The sequence below is a fragment of a genome, unplaced genomic scaffold, assembly GCF_019419815.1.
Source record: "Pyrus x bretschneideri cultivar Hongxiangsu unplaced genomic scaffold, Pyrus_bretschneideri_v1 Contig53, whole genome shotgun sequence".
Lineage (NCBI taxonomy): Eukaryota > Viridiplantae > Streptophyta > Magnoliopsida > Rosales > Rosaceae > Pyrus > Pyrus x bretschneideri.
The window spans coordinates 2,533,133-2,554,372 of NW_025999791.1; the positions used below are offsets into that span (position 1 = coordinate 2,533,133).

Genomic DNA, 21,240 nt, shown 5'->3' on the forward strand with positions numbered 1-21,240 from the left:
CACAGGTGGTGGTGCTGTCTTTCCCGATGACGTGGCAGCGCAGAGCAGCATGATTGGTCTCACGTTAGGCCAACCTGGACACCCTACCACGTCCACCAACCGCGCGTGAGCTGTAACAACGTGCGTGCGAGATGGCCATCCGACGGCTGCTTTTAACTCGCCAGATAATCTCGGCCGTCCATTTGGGGATCGATCAAGGAAGAACATGGAATTGTTTGGGTTTATGCTCGGGATTTTGTGGGTGGTGCGTTGCATTCAACGGCTAGGCTGGATTCTCAAGTGTCCTCTTCATTTGTGATTTGGCACTTTGCCCCTCTTGGCCCTCAATGCATTTTCATGCAATCTCCACATATTTGATTCATTGACAATATTTTAATTTTAATTTTAGCAATCGAAGACAGTGCACTAATTATTATTTGGTCTAGTAACATTTATTTTAACTTAATTAAAATATATTACTGTTACAGTTGATACTGATCGAATACGACTATCAAAAACCCTTCCTCCATCTAACATCTTTCAAATCTCCCCTAACTATGGAATCATTTACTTATCATCATGTTCAGAATTTAATCAAATAAGCATCAATTTTTTAGAAAGAAAATTATTTGACTTCTATCATGGAACGTGTCTTTCTACTTTATAAATATATTGCATTTTGACACATGAGCATAAATTTTTCTTTTTCACATTTTGAATGAGTTGTTTTTCATATATGTGTCATAATTCATAAGGAAGGAACCAACCATTGTTTAATTTTAACTAAATTTACTAAAATGGTTTGATGAAAGTGCATCAAATTTAAGAACACCAACAAAAGGGTAAAAATAAATTTTTGACCAAATGAAACTTTGACAGGTAGTAGATGTTGTTTGTGTCGCTACATGTGGTGATTTGTGAGGCCTCATTATTTTGAGGGCTTTGTGTGAGGGTTCCGGTGCTAGTTTGTTGCGTTTATTGTACGTGTGACAAATGGTTTGATGAAAGTGCATCAAATTCAAGAAATTCGTCACTAGATAAATGTATCCATAGAGCACCTCTTGTAATTGGTTGTTTTTGGTTATAGAATGCCCTATCGCTTCCGTAAAAATAAAAATAAAAAATAAAAAATAAAAAAATGGTTTAGTAGAAAGCCCAAAAACAAAAAATATGGTAAGAAAAAAAAGAAAACGTGAAGGAACAAATATACTCCCTCTAAACTTTTTGTGTGGTAATCACGACCACAAAAAATCTTTCGAAATTGCAAAACAATCGTAAGCTTATAAAAACAAAAGAATACATAACATGTGCAATCTCAAGGAAAAACAAACAACAAGAACCCACATTTCACAGTGAGACCAAAACAAAAAAAAACAAAAAGAAACAGGACCATAAAGTCTCAGAAGGATGGTCCCTGCGGCCAAAAATTAACACAGAATTTGCCTTGGCTCCATAATTTGAAGCTCATGAGTTGTTTGTAGTCTAAACTGCAGTTTTTCGACAACTTTGTTTATTGGCCACTGGCCACCACAAGGTCCATGTCCCCCTTTGCATCCCAAAGCATCATTTTCTACTTTAGGCGTATGTTATGTGAGGTATCTATTTGTTCACATTTATAAGGGTAATTACATTTTAAGCCCTAGATTATTTCTTCCTCGTCTTCATTTTTTCGGTCTTAAATTGAGCAACACTTATCAACTAGCTATTGATCTATTAATATTTGTCTTTTAATGTTGAAATCGGTTCCAAGTTAAATTAATAAAGAAAAGTTGAGTAGTACTCTTATTCTACATTATCGAATTTGTGACCAATCTTAAACATGATATCGGGGATCGTAGAATTCTCTATCTTTCCTCTTTTTATTTCTTTCTCTCTACAGAAAAGACAACACAAGATGTTAATGTAATTTAACTGTGAGCGTTCAAATAAAAAAAGATTGGAAGGAAAAAAATAGAGGGAAGAGAATCTGGATCCTAGGTGGTGATCTATACAAAGACTTGTTGTGCAAAATTAATTAATAACTTGAATGCCCCACTTAAGCCAATCCCATAATTTCCGCAAGGCTGTATCATTTGCTCTAAAAATATTGAACTTAAGAGGTGAAGCTCAAAATTTGCGGCACCGACAAGGCTTACATGTCCACTTTTGAACTGGTGATCGAGCTTTTATCATGTCAAATAGTACTGGTTGGAAATTAGTAGAAATTAACTTTACAGTACGTAGAAATCTTCTCATGCATAATGTGAAATAGATGATTTTTTCAAATAATTAAGACCATTGTGATTTTTATCTGAGATTCGAACGTAGAATTTCCAACCAGTAATGCTTTTAGTGGAGAGTGAATCTTGTAGATCAAATAGCTTTTAGTTTGTGTTTTATATTTTTCTATTGAATTTGTGTTTTCTAACAGAGTAATGTTATTCATACCATGTTTTTATACCACATTTCAATATCATTTTAGGTGGCATCTGATATGAACAGCCACATCATTTGAAAAATTTGCAAAACCCAAGGAAAGGAATAAGAAAGACTCCTTGTGTACCACAATCATCATTTAATTAACTAGTTTTTCTTAATTAATAGTTTATTAAATAATGAACTAAATTTAAAAATCTGATTAATTCAAATGATGTAGCCGTTCACATCAAATGTCACCTAAGGTGGTATGAAAATATGGTACAAAAACATGGTATGAATAACATTACTCTTTCTAACGTAACCCATCTTCCCGTCACTGTAATTGTCAGCTTCTGCCACAAAGTCTCCAAGACCAGCAGATGGGACAATGGCTTTTCGATCAAGGAGACCACCTTTGAAACCGGGGTTCCTTTCCTCTTAGAAGGTAGGGTCGAAGTTTCCGTCGAGGGTATCTATATATGCGCACAGTTGGGGGGACTCAATCACGACAGAAGATAAGGTGAACTATCAAGTCCGGGTTGAAATACCACCAAAGAAGAAGGTAAAACTGAGCCTCCAAGCCAGGCAGGGTACATATGCGATGTTCCCTTCTCCTACATTCAGACTGACACCTATCATCGCCGGCATAATCATAAAAAGGATCATTAAAAAAGCGTGAGCCGTTATTAAAACATTATAAAGTTGATGATTACACCGGAGTCGGTTACTTCGACTTCCATTCCCTCACAGAACCGCTTGATGTTGATAATTAATCATGCATGCATGCACGCACGATATTCTCCATCATCCGGACCAAAATAACAATGGTTTCTATATCTTCATCAGATGCAGTACTCCCTCCCTCTCAATAAATAATGCAATCGTGCCCGTCGCGACTTGCAGCCCAAATGCATGTAATATATGTCTGTTGTTGTGTTGTTTTCAAACATCAATTTAGGGTTTTATAATGGGCAATAATTTACTTGCCACATAACACTGGCATGTTTTGCATGTAGCTATGTTTTAATTCTAAAATAATACATGTTTGTTGTTGCGTTTGCTTGACTGTTAGTTCAATGTTACCGATATATCTACTTACGTGGCAACACAAAAAAGTTAATAATAAAATCAGCAAAACCAAGTTTAAGAAACAGGAAAGCAGAAGTAGTGAGATGCTCCAAAAACGATAATCAACATCATAATCGGAATCGTCCATTATCTTTATCATCATTTAAATATTATGTTTGCAAAACATCATCTAATTTAGAGATCGTTTAGTTATCTATACGTGTCAAACCAATCAACAGTTTTAATAACAAATAGTATCTTTACGATGAAGCATCCATATAATGGAAAATATATTCCACAAAGAAAAAAAAATGAAACTGTAAGCAAGGGGTTTTGTAACTTCATCGAACATTCACCTCACCACTGACGTCATGTGTTTCGTCTTTGAACGCTTCCAAACACCATAACATAAAAAGCTATGTACAACCTTTTGTTGAACTAAGTTGGGAGTCTTACCTTCCTCTTTGATTAAGTAAAAACCAATAACACAAGATAAAACAACACTAATAACCAGAGAGGTTATGCATGTGTTTATGTACAGTCAGTTTTTTCTATCATATACTACATGAGAAGATAGCCTAAAATTGTACGTACCATCTGTTTTATACAAATTAGTTGAATACTTATAAATAAATTCAAACGTGGAGTTTGATGGCACCTATACGTATTTACCGAAGACCTTAATTCTGATCTGCAAATCTTCAAAAGCTGCAGAAATTCACAAAAGGTGGAAGGAGAAGGGGAGCCATTGTTAACAAACAGAGACTGCCTCCCTAAATCCAACGCTGAGGGCATTGGTGTGAACCCCCTTCTTATCAAAATCTGCATTGCCTTTCTTCATCATGGCAACGAACTCGTTGTAGTCTATTTGCCCGTCCTGAAAAAACCAAACAAGTGCAGTAAGTACTTGAAAAAGTTTCCATTTTGTTTTTAGCATCAATCCTATGATTTGGGTACGTCGTGTACTTACATTGTCCTGATCTACTTCTCGGATCAATTCTTCCAACTGAATATCGACAATGCCAAACTCCTCGCAGGCTTGTTGAAGTTCTTCTTGAGTGATGTAGCCACTGCCAGTCCTTGTCAAAATATGAGAAAGCTGCAAATAAGTGAGCTTCTCTCTCTATTTTGTTTAGATGCAATGTTGCTGCTATAAACTCTCCGTAATCAATTGTGCCACTATTGTCAATATCTGCCTGCATTTCAGAACAAGTAGCGTTCATATAAGAACAACAAAACGAGAACAGCAAGAGATAAATCCTCATAAGTTACAAAAATAATTTGCTCCAATCGAAGAAAGGAAATTGATATGCTAGTTTACTCTCACATTACTTAAGGATTAACACCGTAGGCCACATAAGGAATCATAGAATAGCAAACAGATTCTAGGAAAAATAATGCAAGCATTCTCGTAATCTACTAACAAGATGGGTCATAGACTATCTACAATTTTTAAGTTTTCCTCATGCCTGAGGGATCATTTTCCAAAGACCTAAAGGCAGTGAACGATAGTCCTGATATAATACTTACAGCTTGCATAAGATCATATATTTCGGATTCATTTAGATTAGCTCCAAATTTTTTGAGTCCATCTCTGAGTTCATCAAAAGTAATTTGACCACTATTGTCAGTATCTATCATCTTGAAAATTTCTTTTAAACCAGCAATTTCTTCTTCCAAGAGGTTCTCTGCAATGATCTGCACACAATAAAGTCGATTTTATAGGATAGTATTCACAATGATTTATAAAGTTTTAAGTATAAATGGTAAATGCAAGACTTACTCTAAGAGCCATTTTCTTAAATTTGTTCATTGCAGAAAACTGCTTCAAGCGACTTAAAACAGCGGAATCAAGAGCCTTGTCTGGAGCCACTCCATCAACCTGAACCCATGGGTGGCCTGCAAGAAATCAGAACATACGTTATTGGTTTGAACTGCTGACGTAATCCTCCAACAGAATGAAACCATTTCTTTCGCTTATAAAAGTTTCACCCCTAAAGTTTAATTTTAATCAATCATGTCAATGGTACAATTCATTCCATGTTCTAAGTTAAACGTATCGCACGGAGGATCTGATTATATAGAGAACCGTAAGTGAATGTGCAAAATGAAGAGCGAATGTGTGTGTCAAGCATACTATTGACAAGGGGATTGCAGTGCCACTTTCTTCATACTATGTACAATCATATAAACTTACAGAGAACTTGATGAGCAGTTAGCCGCTTTTTGGGTTTCTAACAAGCATTCTCTTAACGAGATCTTTGGCACTTTCAGAAATTCTAGGCCAGGGATCCGATGAGAAGTCAAGATCGCCATGCAGCACCTCTTCAAATATCTCTTGCTCAGTTTCTGTTTGAAATGAATAGAAAGAATAAGAAGAGGGGAAAGAGCAAGAGTGCATTGTGAAATTACACACATATTTGAGACAGGAAGACAAAAGTTTGTCCAGTAGACAGATTAAAACTCTTACCACCCCAAAACGGAGGAACCCCACATAATAGAATGTAAATGATAACACCGGCACTCCAAACATCTGCTTCTGGACCATAGTGCTTGCGCAGGACTTCTGGTGCAACATAATAGGGGCTTCCAACCACATCACGGAATCTCTCCCCTGTAAATTAATTGTATCAGTAACATAAAAGACACAGAAAATTTGTATGTAGCACCAGAAAATTACCTAAAAGTCAACTAATAACTGAGAGCTGGAAATGTTTTGACAAAGTAGAAGAAATATTATATATAACAGGACGTGCTTGACATCATTCAGATAGAAATACCAATCCGATTGGTGTTTTGTATGATAAGTTACCGAAAGGTCAAAGGGTATCGATTTTAAAGTGATCTAAATTAACTATAGACAAAATCATAAATGGAAATGAGATGGATTGAAAGAAAAACAATGAACATAAGATGGATCAGTAAGGAAAGAAAAAACAAATTGTAAGACGTACCTGGCTTAAAGAATATTGATAGTCCAAAATCGATAGCCTTAAGCGGTGAATCCTCCTGCTCGTTGACAAAAAGAAAGTTCTCCGGCTTAAGATCACGATGCATGACACCCAAAGAATGGCAAGCTTCTACAACTCCAACTATAGTCTTCGTCAGTTGAGCTGCCTTTCTTTCGGTGTAATGCCCTCGCTGGATAATCCTATCGAAAAGCTCACCCCCTGCACATAATTCCATGACAACATGAACTGCAACAGCATCCTCATATGTTGCTTTAATTGTGATTACATTTTGATTCCCTGCCAAGTGATGCATAATCTGAATTTCTCTCCTCACATCCTCCACATCTTCTGTAGTCAGGAGTTTCCTTTTAGCGATGGATTTACAAGCATACTCCTTTCCAGTCGCTTTCTCCACACAGAGAAAAGTCATTCCAAACTGCCCGTGTCCGAGCTTTTGGCCCAAATTGTAGTACTCCTTCAAGTGCCCTGTTTTTGTTTGCAAGACAGACTCGGCCTGAAGCCCTGCACTTGCTACCCTCTTGACATTATGGGGCTTCTTGGGTTTCGCTGGCACTGCTGGCTTAGTCTTTTCCTTTTTCGCTACTACTTGTACCAGTCTAGCCTCTCCCATGTTAGTCTCTTCCCTTTTCGCTACTACTTGTACCGGTCTAGCCTCTTCCATGTGAATTGTTGGTGGTGCTAGTTTAACCTCTACCTCGGGAAGTGTTACTTGCCTCGCAAGTAACGTCTCCTCCTTGTGTTTCTGAGGCTGTGCCGGTTCCTTAGGCTTGTCTGGATGAACCTTCTCCTTCCGACTTGTAGCCTGCACGGATTTATACTCTTCCTCAGCTATCTTAACTGCTTCTGGGGCCTTGTTTTGAACATAGAGAGTAGCTTCTGACGGATTCTTACTCAATTGCGGCATTTCATCAGTACTATTGATTCCTCTACTGGAAAAACTGCCAGTTGATCGAGACCACCAGAGTGAATTCGAGACTGAATGGATGAGTGCGTCCTTGGTTGATCCGACGCAGTTGTTCCCCATCTGGATATCGATGTCTCAATTCTTGTCAGAATTCCAAATGCAGACACATATCATATAAGGGGCAAAATCCCCTCTCTTATCTCCCAAAAAGGAAATGGATACTAAAATGGAAGGACCAAAAATGGAGCATTATCCACCAATTTAACCAACTCAATCCCAATCACTTTAAGAAGAATAAATACTTGAATCAAAGAAATATCACCATCTTCTCAAACAAAAGTTGTAATTCGCTCGTACCGTCGAGGTTCTCTGGAGAAAAAGGTGCAACCTTTTAACCCCAGGAAGAGCCTCAAAACAGACAGAAACTCCAAAATGAACTAACCAAAGGGAGGACTCCCCCTTCAAGTTAGAAAAGAATATGAAATTTCCTCAGAACCAATCAGCCCTCCAATGTATACCCAACAGAGAAGACGACTGCCCGAGGCTGAAACCGAAAATTCAACAAAACCCAATATTTGGGGCAGAAAATATTGACAAGGACCGCGTCAACAAGGAAGAAAGTTTCAGATTATGAAGAGAGAGAAACAGTGGAAGAATTAGAGAGAGAGAGAGAGAATGACAAAAAAACAGTCGTTTCGTGTGGTTATTTAGATTGTGAAGAAAGAGTATTAGGATTTTCTCTCTACCCTTTTCCATATTATATAATCGCAATCCGCACACGAACGGAGAAGGAAGGAAATTGTGGTATGAAAGAGAAAGGGTGTAGGTTTTTCTGTTGGAATGTGTCAAGATGCGTTTCCTCTCTCTCTCTCTCTCTCTCTCTCTCTCTCTCTCTCTCTCTTTCTTTTTTTTTCTTTTTTTCTTTTAATTTTTTTTTAACAATTTTGACTAAACACACACAGAAATTTTCACCTTCCCGATGGCCACTGAAGCGGAATGGACGGCTGGGATATTTGTGATTTGGAGGGTTTAAGGTTGGTAGGATATGACCGGCACGCCACAATGGGGTCTGACAACTGTAAGTACAGCCGGGAGCCGTTTTGGTCATCTGGGGGGGTCATTGCGTGGGCTGGGCACTCCGCCGCCGGCTGCAGGCCGTAGCCGGTGAGATTTCTTCTCTCTATTCCGGTGGAGAAAAATTAATTTAATTACCACTTTTGCTCGTCACACCAGCCACAAATTAGGTGATGATTTCCTTTCACGTGGCAGATTGAGTCTAGATATGTTACGTAAATTTTAATCGCAATAAAAGCTTATAATACGTCATGATTTCTTTTCATGTGGCAGATTGAGTCTAGATATGTTATGTAAATTTTAATCGCAATAAAAGCTTATAACACGTCATAGGTTTTCGTTGGACCAACCCACCACCGCGTGTCATGTTTAACCGGTCCATACTTACTCCAAAGAAATCACGATTGCGGATAACATATAACTTAATTACATGGGTTTAGGGGAGGAAGAGTATAGTATAAGCAATAGGCCTACTTAATCTCGTAGTCGTAGGAACATGTTTGACCGACTCCACGAGGTCGGCTGGTTTTCGTTGGTCAATCATGGCTTACATAGTTGTGTTGCACCACTATCTGCCTTCTGGTACTGGTTGGCAGGTTCTATGGAAACTTCGTACAAGACTTGGGCAGTTGCATCTATCAATCAGAGGACTCCCCCAGTCTCATTCCACATGAAAGTTTATTTATAATGTGAAACGAATCAACGAAACATAAAAAGCGTCAAACGTCGACCTATTGATGCAATGAGCGAGAGATAGACACGTAGTTGTATACAACCAGTAACATTAGATTGTGTTTTGTGGTCCAATAGACAGTCGGATATAATGGTTTCATCTAAAATATTTAAATCTAACTGCTCATGTGACAATGTTTTGCATGCATTGACGCGTTCTAGAAATAAACAGAGGATTCTCATTCAATATGAATTTGTATATTTAACGTGAAGCGTGTAAAAACGAAACAAGAAAAGCATAATATGGCATTGTCCTTAGCCTTTAGATGTCATAAAATTATATACTTGAGTCGACAAAATGTGCCCTATCACAACCGATTTGTATACAACCACATGTCTATCTCTCCCATCATTGATGAAAGAGGTCTACACATGGTTTCGACCGATACGATATGATCAGCTAATGCAATCGGCAAATAAGATTTCTCTAACATTCCAGGAAGATGATTCATGCTTAAAACTAAAACCAATTAGCAAAACCATTGCTTTATAAAGATGAACACATTATTCTTTAGATGGGCTTGCAGGACACAATCCTTCATAGGATCTTCTCTACTATAAACGAGAAATTTCAAGTTGTATTCTATATTAAGGAGAAAGGGAAAATACGATACTAACAGGGAAACGGATGTAGTCATTCTTCAAACACATCACGGACAATGGACACCTCTTCTTCAAACATCTCTCGCCAACCCAGACAGATCAACTTGTCCTGAGTCGCCGTCACTTGCTTTAGGAAAAGCTTCCTGCTGACGATGACCTTCAATGGGCACCTCTCGCCTCCTAGATGGTAGTGGGCAGGAAGGTCCCTCATCAAAGATGTGTGGAGTCCCAAAAGCACTGAAGAAGCCACTCTTCAACTCCTCCGCTGCTTCAAAGAATCGGTTGAGGCCACCCATAAAGTTGCGTTCAATGTCTTCAATGTCACTTCGTAACCCTGGGAAGTCAAACGCTCCATGCTGTGATGACCCAAAGGTGACAGACCGTTTGAGCATCTCGTCAGTGACGTCATCTTCTGTGTACTCTTTGTTGGATTGCACCACTTCAACAGGCCTAACAAAAACGTAGTACTCAGCAATTGGTTCTACATTGGTCAATGTTAGAGCAACATAAAAACCGCCCATACTCAAACAAGGGAAGAAAAAGAAAAGTTTTTTGTATGTGCTAGATAGCTCCAATTACATCCCAGAGGCTGCAAAAGACAGCTGAAGACATGGTGCTCATAGATGTTTCACTACGTAGGGTAGCTCATCCTCGTACCAATATACTATAGTGTTCAGCTTTAATGTCAATGTAACTTTTTTCGCACAAGCATAAAACGTTTTATCCACTGCTAAACCAATTCTACTCGCTTCAAATTAAATCGGACAATTTATCACAGAACAAACAGAATAAAGAACTGCTGAAACTGATACCATTCTCTAACAAGAACCGCAAAGACCTATTTTGCATGACCATAAAACGACCTCTAAGCATATTCATCTGACATAATCTAATCAACGCCACAACGCTTTCTGTATGCAGAATCAAATACAATCAAATCAGAAGTCTTATGTGTACTCTTATTAACACGAGTAAGATTCAATCAACCCTGCAAATAACCACGCGCTATTTATACTTCACTAAACTGTAAACCTCGGGCACTCGAACAAGCTATACACGAAGGCATAAAGATTAGGGCCCATTCTCATCTCTCGTCTCATATTTCCATAAATATTTTTCTTAATTATAAACAACATACAAATTGGATTCAATTTCGTACTGTGTTGTCATAAAACTACAGAAAACCCAACATTCCCATAATCCAACAAATATCATAACGTTCAACATTTTTCTATCCTAAGGCATAAATCCCAACAATAACACCCCAAAAAATCCTCAAAAAAATAAAAAACTAAATTTGGCATAGATATGACAAAATTCAGCTGAAAAATTAAATCCAGACTAAATCAAAGTGACACCATCAGACAATTTCTATCAATTCACAGAAACCCTAGATAAAAGTATTCCCAATTTGTCATTGGGTTTTAGGGGAATGAAGAAATCGATGGAGAAAGAGATTGGGATTTACCGGCCGGCGCAGTCCCTGAGAAGCTGCTCAGTCTTCTCGCACTTCCGCATGAACTTTCCAGGCTCCACCTCCTCAGTCTTGCACTGCGTCTTCACCACCTTTCTCGTCGAGCATCGCTCGCCATCCGATCTAGGGTTTATGTCAAGCGCCGAAGAATTGCTGTCGCCTTCTTCGTCGTCCCTCCACACCCAACCCATCTTTCTTCTGTAACTCTCTGTTCGCGCCAACTTCAGAAAATCTCTGCGATTTTTGCTTAAGTCGGTGGAAGGTTTGGGAAGATCGATTCACTTCGGCTCCAAGGCTGCTTGTTGGGCTATAATTGGGCCGTTGTGGGCTTAGTTGAAGAGGAGGTTTTCGGCCCGCCAAAAATGGATGCCATGTAGAATGACAAGATCTCATTGGTGATACAGTGAAGCCGTTATTCCTATCTATCTATTCTATTAAAATAAAGAAAACTAATGAAAATGGTTTGAAAACTTTAAGTTTTAATGATAAGGACAAAATAAAGAGTAAAGTGAATAGTATCAGGATTGACTTTTTAGTGTAAAAATGTGGTTTTTCGTTAAAGTGAACAAGTACTGTGGCTTTTCGTTAAAACTTCTTTAAAAGAACCCTTATTGTCAACTTTTTACCAATTTTTTTTCAATTTTACCCTCACTTTTGATACGCAATACTTACATAAGAGGGCAAAATAGTAATTTTGTATCTTTTGAGAAAATGACAATCATATCCCTATTTTTCCTATTTTACCCTCACTTTTGATGTACTATACTTACATAAAGAGGGCAAAATGGTAATTATGTAATATTAAGAAAAATATGCCTTTATTAAAAGATCTCATCATTATTGTCTCATAGTCTTTTTAAAAATTTTAAAAACTAATCACACTCCTTAATAAAAAAACAAAAAAGAAAATGAAATTGTTCACACACAAAGTGTGTGCTCATCTTCTAGTATTTTCTTTAAGAAAAGTATGTACATGCCACTTAGTATTACGGTCTGGTAGTAATTTTTTTCACTCGAAAGTGAGAGGTTTTAGGTTCGAATCTTGTTGATGGTGAATGAGATACCAAATTAAGTTGCCCATTGTGTGGCTTAGCCGAACTCCTCCTCCTCTTAGTGTACAAATATTGATGTACTGAAAAAAAGATAAGTACATACGTTGATGTCAGAAACAATGTACATTAATAATAAAATGACACATGGTTATTCTTATACTTTCTTTTAAGTACATACAGTAATTTCAGAAACAATGTACATTAATAATGAAACAACACGTAGTTATCATTAACGATACGTACTTATACTGCATTGATAATGTTGTAAAACCGTTATAATTATAATTTCTTTTAATCTCAGTATGTACAATAATTTAAAAAATAACGTAAGTTAATAATAAAACAACACGTAATTACCGTAGACGGTACTTACATATGTCACATTAATAATGCAATGAAACTATAACAGGATAGAAAAAAATATCAAAATTCCCGCACGCTCGGTGGGACTCGAACCCACAATCCTTTGATTAGAAGTCAAATGCCTTATCCATTAGGCCACGAGCGCCTTTATTCAAGAAGTACAATCTTAAATTATTAACCTTTAATTATCAGTGTATCCACTGCTTTCTTCCTCCTTATTTTCGTGTCGATCTATGCTTTTAGTCTGTGAAATCCCGCGCAGAATACAATTTGAAGGCGAAGCATGAGAAGCTTAATCAAACTACAACGCTTGTGTTCGAGCTCAAGCTGCAAGATTATCCATTTCCGCTTCTCAAACTTGTACAAGATTAATCGTTTTGTAACGGTTGCTCAACCATCAAAGCCTAATAAGAAAACCCACTCCAAACAAGCACCAGAAACCGGCGGATTTGGCTCGCTCTTCACTGAAATTACTGAGATTTTGGGAGCTGAAAACGTTACTGCGGATAAAACCCCATCTGGGTTTTTGATTTCGGAGGAAACCCAGGTGAGGGTTGGGGGAAGAAGATTGCCAACCTTGCACGCAAACTGTTTGTAAAAATGCGGAGGAGAGTGTACAGCAAGAAAAGAAAGATATAACAGGTTCGGAGGATGCGCAGGCGGAAAATTTGGCTGAAAGTGATGTCAGCCCCGTGGTTCAGGAGGTTACAAAGATTGTCAGGACGGAGAGTGGTTTGGTTTCAATGGAGGAGATGTTAGAAAAATCGGGTTTTCCGTTGGATTCAGATATTGTTGACAAAGTGTTGAAGAGGTGCTTTAAAGTGCCACATTTGGCTTTGAGGTTCTTCAATTGGGTGAAGCTCAAACAAGGGTTCTGTCATACAACTAAGACTTATAATACCATGCTGTTTATAGCTGGGGATGCAAAAGAGTTCGGGATGGTGGAGAAGTTGATGGAGGAAATGGAAAAGCATCTGTGCGAGAAAGATGTTAAGACTTGGACTATTCTCATCTCACAGTATGGAAATGCTAAGTTTATTGGCAAAGCATTGTTCTTCTACGAAAAGATGAGGAAAGAAGGTTTTGAACCGGATGTAGTGGTTTACAGGTCGATGATACGTGCACTGTGTAATACTGGAAAACCTGAAGTTGCGATGGAATTTTACAAGGAGATGGTACAGAAGGACATGGGACTTAGCATAAATTTATACAAGCTGTTATTGAATGGTATAGCTAGCTCCGGCGATACTGCTTCTATTGCCTTGGTTTCAGATGACATGATTAGAGTTTCGCAGATTCCAGAACACGTTGTTTATGGTTGTGTGTTGAAGAGTTTCTGCATATCTGGAAGAATCAGAGAAGCTTTGGAATTTATTCGTGAGCTCAAGAATAAAGAGGTTATGCTTGGTCCTGAGTATTTTGAGGCTTTGGTGAAAGGATTGTGCATGGCTGATAGAATCACAGATGCTTTGGAAATTTTGGAAATTATGAAGAGGAGAAATATTGTTGATGGGAAGGTTTACGGGATCGTCATCAATGGGTACTTCAGAAATAATGATGCTGATAAAGCGCTCGATCTGTTTCATAGCATGAAAGAATCTGGATACGTGCCTACAACTTCTACCTACACAGAACTGATGCAACACCTCTTCAAGTTGAATGAATTTCAAAAGGGCAGTGATCTGTATGATGAGATGCTGGAAAGCGAAGTTGAGCCAGATATTGTGGCGATCACAGCCATGGTTGCAGGTCAGGTTCGTCAAAACCGTATATCTGAAGCATGGAAAATATTTAATAGTATGAAGGACAAAGGCATCAAGCCCACATTGAAGTCGTATTCTATATTCATTAAGGAGCTTTGTAGAATTTCAAGGACAGATGAGATTCTCAAGGTCTTTGATGATATGCGAGCATCTGATATAGTCATTCGAGATGACATATTTAATTTGGCTATGTATCATATGGAGAAAAAGGGAGAGATGGATAACCTTGAAAAAGTAAAGCAGTTGCAGAGGATCTATAAACTTCATCCACGAGAAAGAGAAGAGGTTTCTAATATTGAAGCATCCGGGGGTGACGAACTCAGTACACGGACGGACTTTAATTATTTACAACCAGCGAAGATGGATTGTACGTTAGTGGAGCCGCTTTCAAAGGCTTATGATGAGCATCATTTGCAAGATATTTGTAAAATTCTGTCCTCTTCAACAGATTGGCCCTTAGTTCAGGAAGCTTTGAAGAATTCTGCTGTTGATTTCACTCCAGGACTCGTTGTGGAAATTTTGAGGAATAGCAGCGTGCATGGTTTCGTAGCATTACAATTTTTCGCATGGGTAGGAAAGCAAACTGGTTATAGCCACACTACTGATACTTACAACATGGCTATCAAAACCGCAGGGCGCGGAAAAGATTTCAAGCACATGAGAAACCTCTTTTACGAAATGAGAAGAAAAGGTTTCTCAATCACACCAGATACATGGACAATAATGATAATGCAATATGGTCGAACAGGAATGACAGAGATTGCTCTGCGGATTTTTGGTGAGATGAAGTCTAGTAATTGCCAACCAACTCTTAGTACCTACAAGTATTTAGTCATATCTCTTTGTGGGAGAAAAGGTAGAAAAGTAGACGAAGCAATTAAAATTTTCAAGGAGATGATCCGTGCCAGTCATGTACCTGACAAAGAGTTGGTTGAAACATATCTTGGTTGTTTATGTGAAGTGGGTAAGCTCTCAGATGCTAGAAGGTGCATAGATTCTCTTCCTAAAGTTGGTTTTTCGATTCCTCTTAGTTATTCCTTGTACATTAGGGCTCTATGTCGAGCCGGGAGGTTGCAAGAAGCTTCAGCATCGATGGATAATGTTGGGGAAGACCGATCAAAACTGGATCAGTATACTTATGGGAGCCTTGTACATGGACTTCTGCGGAGTGGACAACTAGAAGCAGCACTGGCCAAGGTGGATTCTATGAAGCAGGCGGGTGTAAATCCAACCGTCCATGTTTATACATCCTTAATAGTTCACTACTTGAGAGAGAAGCAGATAGGAAAGGCTTTAGAAATTTTTAAGGAAATGCAACAGAAGGGTTGTAAACCAACAGTCATTACCTATTCTGCACTTATTCGAGGGTACATGAACATGGAAATGGTTTCCGAAGCTTGGGATGTCTTTCACAACATGAAACTTACAGGAACATTGCCAGATTTTAGAATGTATTCGATGTTCATCACTTGTCTTTGTAAGATGGGCAAATCTGAAGAAGCAATGCGGCTTATAACTGAAATGTTGGAAAGTGGGATTGTTCCGAGTGTGGTGAATTTTCGAACCATATTTTACGGGCTTAACAGAGAAGGTAAGCAAGATTTGGCTCGCACTGTAATGGAGCAAAAGCTATCATTAATAAGAAGCCGCAAGGTGTTAGCATAATTCCTCCTATTCCTCGTTTCAAATTTGGAGGTGCTGGTAGTGGTGACATAGGAGTAGCACGGTGTGCACTCTTCCCTCCGTTGCTTCAGATCTGACTACATTAGCTTTCAAGATTTCTCATTCGCCCTTGCTCTTCTCCGACCAAAGGAAACCAAAAGTGAAAGGTGAAGCTAACACTGCGACGGAGGATTGGTTTTTCAAGATAAAGGATTTGAAAATGTCTTTGCAAAGGAAAATAGGCTAGATAAGACTGAAAACAAGAAAAATAAGACAGTGATGAAGCTGATGATGACTAACGACAACGAGGATGACAAAGATGCTGACAGATTTTCAAGGTGCTACGTTTATGTTTTCTCCATTTGTTCAGTTTTACAAAATCATGCTTCATCTGTGTTTGTTTATCTGATATATATATATATATATATATATATATATATATATCCAGTAGTAACCATGGCTTGTGTGCTACAGATATGAAAACTTAAATGGGGAAAAAGGAAAAATCGCCCTCACGAAATGCGGTTGCTGCTGGAGAACTGGTTGTGTCTCCATACCTGTACAAATTGAAATTGCGTCCTGAGGCTTGACCGATGTGGTTCTAAGGGTTCCAATGTAATTGAATTTCTGTTGGAAAATTATAGACTCGACTGCTTGCTTGGGCAACAAGAAATTTTCTTTCCTACTTCAAAGGAATACCCGCAGGAACGACATTTTATCTTTCTGGTTTCTGCATGAATTTTCCTCGAATTCATATCGTTAAGATTCAGGAACTGCAGGTATATTCCTCGCACGGACAAGATTCGTATTCTGTACATTGTTTTGGCTCATCGACGTTGAGGATCAAACGGACTTTCGAAATGAAAAATTAATCCCGAAGCATTCAACTCTATCGTCCACCCCGGTTTCAATTGCTCTTTCACCTGTGCAGAATTTGCGGGCACCCGAATCAGGCAACAACGCTTACAGCCACTGAATTCAAGTAATTCGACAGACGCGGTTTCGAAATTTACAAATGTAACAAAAACATGAGTGATTATTAAGAGCTGCCTCTGAACCATCTTCATAAGATTACAGAATCATACGATGGAAAAATATTCGCAGCTCCAACAAATCTCAGCTCAATCTTCTTATTTCCAATGTTTAATTTATATCCGAAGGACGCGGGAAAAATCTCAACCCAGGTCTTCAATTAAAACCTGGCTGTAAAGATGAACAATCTAGGATCAGTTCACAGCTTTCGTTCAAATGAGAAAAAAAAAAAAACAAGCGTATCTAAAGTTTAACATACTCACACTTTGTTGCGAAATCTTCTTGTCAATCGTGCAGTTAAACTTTGTTTGTTCAAGAACCATACTGTTTGAGATCCTAAGAGCCTGAAAGTTGCCGGATGATGGCCTCGTTAGCATATCATCCATCTGTTAATATGTTAACAATGAAAATATATAGATCCAATCTTTTCAAATAAATATTCAATTTATTACAGGATGACAGCATAACCATATAAAGCAAATGGTACCCTCCATTCTCCCATAATCCCGTCGGAAGTGAGGTTTCCGGGTCCATATCCATGAGGTCTCTGTCTGTGTGTGTTCTCGTACATTACCATGCCAAAGAGTAAACCAAACAAATGTGCACTGGATAGAACAGAGCCCTTTCCCCAGGGCACGTTCGTGAACACAGATATGATGCACCTTCTGCCCTATATGTTGACTCCTACACTCGTTTTTTTTCTATTGAAGATTGATGATTTAGCTAAATAGTTGCGTAGTCTTACCTTTATTACTGCTTCTTTACAACACTTTCATTTACACGCTCATAGTAAGTCATTCTCCGGATAGCTTTTAGAGCTTCTCCAAAGTTGCGGCTACGAAATGCGTTTGTAAAAACGTCGGACCAATGCTTTAGTTTCTCTTTCATCTAGATGAGCAAGAACAGAGATGAGTTGATAAAAAATAAAACGAATAAAAGGGCAATAAGGTCGACATTACGCATATTTTTATTAACAAAAGAGGTGAATTAAAAAGGTAAATATGCAAGCTCTTCTTCATGGAACTTGAGGAAACACAGAACCGTTACAATAGAACAAAAGATCATGGAACACTAATTAACCTTGGTCGAATCTAAAGAATCACATTGAAGACCCCTTAGTAGCTTAGTCCACTTAACTTTTTATCTTTTGGCAATTTCTCTGTGTGATAGTTTTGAGAACTATGAAACTCTAGGAAATTGCTCTACAAATTAGACTGCAAGCGATATGTGACAAGAATTGTCGTGTTCCTTGCTAATTATTCCCACATGTATGTAAAAAGTCTTGGTTCATACCTGAGATTGAATCTCATTCAAAGCCTGAGAGTCAGCAGCCTCTTCAACAGCTTCCCTGATTTCCAAAATCTGAACTTTCCGAGCCAGAAGGTATAAGAAAATCAAATTAATATTCACTCAATGACCCATCAACTTCAGCATATTCATCAAAACAAAAGAAAAACAACTCAGTGACTCCAAACGTCTATGGGAAATGTTTCCTCCAATATTAATAACAAACTTCATTTCTTGAAGGAAAAGAATTCTAGAATAAGAAATTAAAAAACCATTCAACTACAAACCATCCCAACTGTAAATTTTACAACACAAGCTTCAACTAGATTACAAAATTTTCTACTGGATGATATTCGTCTCAAATATGTGCACTCCAAATATGTCAAATTATCCATCAAGCTTACAAAAATAAGATCTTTACCATTTTTTCAGTCAATATTTCACTACACTCAGATTATGGGTAAAATTGCAAAGAGATAATAGGTTGTATAAATATGACAGGATTTCAACTTCTTCAAATTACCTCAGTTAGCAACTCTGATTCTGAAAGTGTCTCTTCTTCATCAACGTCCACACCTTCAAGCTTCAGCTGAAAAAAAATAAATAAATAACAGTTTAATTTCAAAACTTGTAGAATATGAATAGCAAACACTAATAAATTGGATGATCAAGAAACTTTGCCTAGATGATCTTCTCGCCCTTATCTTTTGAATCATGGGACCATGAAACTAAATGCAGGTACGGAAAGCTACTCACAAAGGAAATGATAATACACACACAAATTCACATCATGAACTATTGAATGATAGGATTATTCATCATGACACTGTTGCAAATGAAGAATGTGAAGTCAGCCATGTTTTAACTGAAGAAAGTTGAGGTTCCACCATAAAATCAATTGGCAATATGAGGAGTAGCCCAACCTCTTATAAGCCCATGCAAGGTCCCTCCCCCCATCAATGTGGGACTCATTCTCAACACGCCCCTTCACGTGTGGCAAATTTTCCAGCCTAACACGTGGACAACACAACGAGGTGACGTAGAGCACATGTGGCCATTTGGCTTCACACGTGGGACAACCTGGCTCTGATACCATGAAGAAAGTTGAGGTTCCACCATAAAACCAACTGGCAATATGAGGAGTAGAAGGTCCCTCCTCCCATCAATGTGGGACTCATTCTCAACATTAACTATGCGTGTCAAGAACCTCTCTATCATGGTCACAACACCCACATACACACACATAGAAGCCCTTGTAACTAAATAACTGTTAGGGTCAAGATTGATTTGTATCATACGAATATTGTTAGTTATTTACCAAGTAATCACATTCAATAAGACCCTTTTCTGCCAAACTAGTCCAGTTCTCAGAACATTCGTTTAAACACAATAAAAATGCATCAAACGATAACCTCATACGCAAAAAGCACACTTACAATGTAAATTGCCCTCGCCAAGGGCTGGCTTAGTGTGCGATATGCATCAATCACCCGAGCAGACTGTTCAGCAGCACACTCTCTTTCTTTCTAAAACCATGGTAAACATTAAAAAAAAAAAACATTTACTATAACCGGAAAGTGTTATCTTTTACATTTCCCATATGTTGAAAATGAAGATATGTTATCACAAATACCTCTGATTTAGTATGAACAAGATCAGGGTGCAGTTTTTTCTGCCAGGCCTTATACTTCCCCTCCAAATCGTCCACTTTGGTATCGTACTTTCTCTCCCTGTTAATATTAATTTGAACAAAATTGAAAACAAATCCTTCTAGTTTGTGAGAAATGCTCAAATAAGTATAACAGAAACTAGCTTTGTTTCCTATAACCACGCAGACAGTGACTAATTAAAGATTCAAAATTTTGCTCGTTTGGTTAAGAGCATTCGCGCATACACCGAGATCCCGAATTTGACTTTTGCCCCGCCCCCAATATATATTATACCAAAAAGAAACAATTAAAAGTTCAAAACTTTCACCTTCTTTCTACCTCTCTCTCATTTTCTCAGAAACCAAACAGACAGAAATAACAAAGAGAGAGAACACCTAATTTTTAAAGCCTTAATTGCTTACAGTCCAAATATCTGAAAGTAATCCACCGACTGATCCACCGGCTGAATGCACCGACAAGACGAACACAACAGAAACGGCACCGCTTCGGGCGAGGCACTACAGTTCCAGCACCTAGCGTCGGCTTTCTCTGCCGATTGGGAGCTGACGAAGCATTTCCCGGGAATTCTGTGATTCCCGGGTAAACCAAATCCGCCGAACGGGAAAAGGCGGCGGTCCGCTTCTACATTGGACGTGAAAAAAGCGGGAGATTGGAAATTTCTTGACGAATTGAAGGAGAAAAGAGCGGTAGTCGGAGTTAGGGTTCGCCGGAGAATGGCGGAGAGAGGAGTGAGCAGTTTCTTCTTCGACATTGTTGGAGCATACAGACTTGTTCAAATGCAACTTCCAAGGCTCTAACCGTTGAAGTGAGAAGCGGCAGTTTATTGGGACACAGGAGGAATTTGGCTCAAGGAGAAGGGTAGAAATGGTAATCTCGGTTTCGGAGATGATTCTGGCCCCTGGGGTTTTTAAGGTTGACACGTTTTTTTTATACATAAAGTCGAATTTAGGATATTTTCAACAAATTCGACGAAGGCAAAAAAAATGAATTAATTGTAATTTCGAAAAATACCTCGTTTAATTAGTATTTTTTGAAATGTCATATGAACTTGTACATATTTTTTTAATTTGTCATATAAACTAAAATTTTAAGCAATTTGTCATACCAACCTTTCAAAATCATCAATTTGTCATCTCACCTTAACTCTGTAAGTTTTCCATCTAAAATAAGTCATGTGCGAGGTATATGACTTGTAAAGCCCTTACAAG

At 38.2% G+C, this 21,240-nt stretch overlaps 4 protein-coding genes and 1 non-coding gene across 6 annotated transcripts; 1 reads left to right on the forward strand and 4 right to left on the reverse strand.

Moving 5' to 3' along the window:
* Positions 1–3,887: 3,887 nt before the first annotated feature.
* LOC103952722 (calcium-dependent protein kinase 26) lies at positions 3,888–8,144 on the reverse strand. Its single transcript, XM_009364389.3, is given in 9 exon segments — positions 3,888–4,321; positions 4,415–4,519; positions 4,521–4,640; positions 4,975–5,142; positions 5,228–5,343; positions 5,642–5,680; positions 5,683–5,793; positions 5,915–6,058; positions 6,399–8,144. Coding segments are annotated over 9 exon segments (1,971 nt in total). The 5' UTR covers positions 7,441–8,144; the 3' UTR covers positions 3,888–4,195.
* A 1,452-nt stretch (positions 8,145–9,596) lies between these two features.
* LOC103952723 (fra a 1-associated protein) lies at positions 9,597–11,466 on the reverse strand. Its single transcript, XM_048570537.1, has 2 exons — positions 11,198–11,466; positions 9,597–10,179 (listed from the first exon to the last, which is right to left on the reverse strand). Exons 1-2 carry the CDS (start codon positions 11,392–11,394, stop codon positions 9,801–9,803), a joined length of 576 nt encoding a protein of 191 aa, XP_048426494.1. The 5' UTR covers positions 11,395–11,466; the 3' UTR covers positions 9,597–9,800.
* Positions 11,467–12,690: 1,224 nt separating this feature from the next.
* Positions 12,691–12,763, reverse strand: TRNAR-UCU. Its single transcript has one exon. It is a non-coding gene; the product is annotated as a tRNA-Arg (tRNA).
* Positions 12,764–12,860: 97 nt separating this feature from the next.
* On the forward strand, positions 12,861–16,756 carry LOC103952724 (putative pentatricopeptide repeat-containing protein At5g06400, mitochondrial). Its single transcript, XM_048570438.1, is given in 3 exon segments — positions 12,861–13,176; positions 13,178–16,381; positions 16,518–16,756. Coding segments are annotated over 2 exon segments (3,144 nt in total). The 5' UTR covers positions 12,861–12,901; the 3' UTR covers positions 16,047–16,381; positions 16,518–16,756.
* A 169-nt stretch (positions 16,757–16,925) lies between these two features.
* On the reverse strand, positions 16,926–20,871 carry LOC103952725 (iron-sulfur cluster co-chaperone protein HscB homolog). Of its 2 annotated transcripts, none has more exons than XM_009364395.3 (8): positions 20,434–20,871; positions 19,996–20,092; positions 19,799–19,888; positions 18,886–18,951; positions 18,369–18,437; positions 17,821–17,963; positions 17,339–17,461; positions 16,926–17,246 (listed from the first exon to the last, which is right to left on the reverse strand). In XM_009364395.3, the coding sequence occupies exons 1-6, from the start codon at positions 20,781–20,783 to the stop codon at positions 17,826–17,828; spliced, it is 810 nt and encodes a 269-aa protein (XP_009362670.2). In that variant the 5' UTR covers positions 20,784–20,871; the 3' UTR covers positions 16,926–17,246; positions 17,339–17,461; positions 17,821–17,825. The 2 variants fall into 2 exon arrangements, with proteins under 2 accessions (XP_009362670.2, XP_009362668.2); XM_009364393.3 differs by having other exon boundaries at positions 17,339–17,419; positions 20,434–20,867.
* Positions 20,872–21,240: the final 369 nt, after the last annotated feature.

What these genes read in the sequence shown, in the direction of transcription:
- LOC103952723 (XM_048570537.1), bottom strand. Translation starts at nt 11,394, where the DNA reads ATGGGTTGGGTGTGGAGGGACGACGAAGAAGGCGACAGCAATTCTTCG. An exon ending in CTCAGGGACTGCGCCGGCCG is followed by an intron (nt 10,180 to 11,197) that starts GTAAATCCCAAT and finishes CGTTTTTGTTAG; the next exon opens with GCCTGTTGAAGTGGTGCAAT.
- LOC103952725 (XM_009364395.3), bottom strand. Translation starts at nt 20,783, where the DNA reads ATGTCGAAGAAGAAACTGCTCACTCCTCTCTCCGCCATTCTCCGGCGA. An exon ending in TACTTTCAGATATTTGGACT is followed by an intron (nt 20,093 to 20,433) that starts GTAAGCAATTAA and finishes TAATATTAACAG; the next exon opens with GGAGAGAAAGTACGATACCA. An exon ending in TTGTTCATACTAAATCAGAG is followed by an intron (nt 19,889 to 19,995) that starts GTATTTGTGATA and finishes CCATGGTTTTAG; the next exon opens with AAAGAAAGAGAGTGTGCTGC.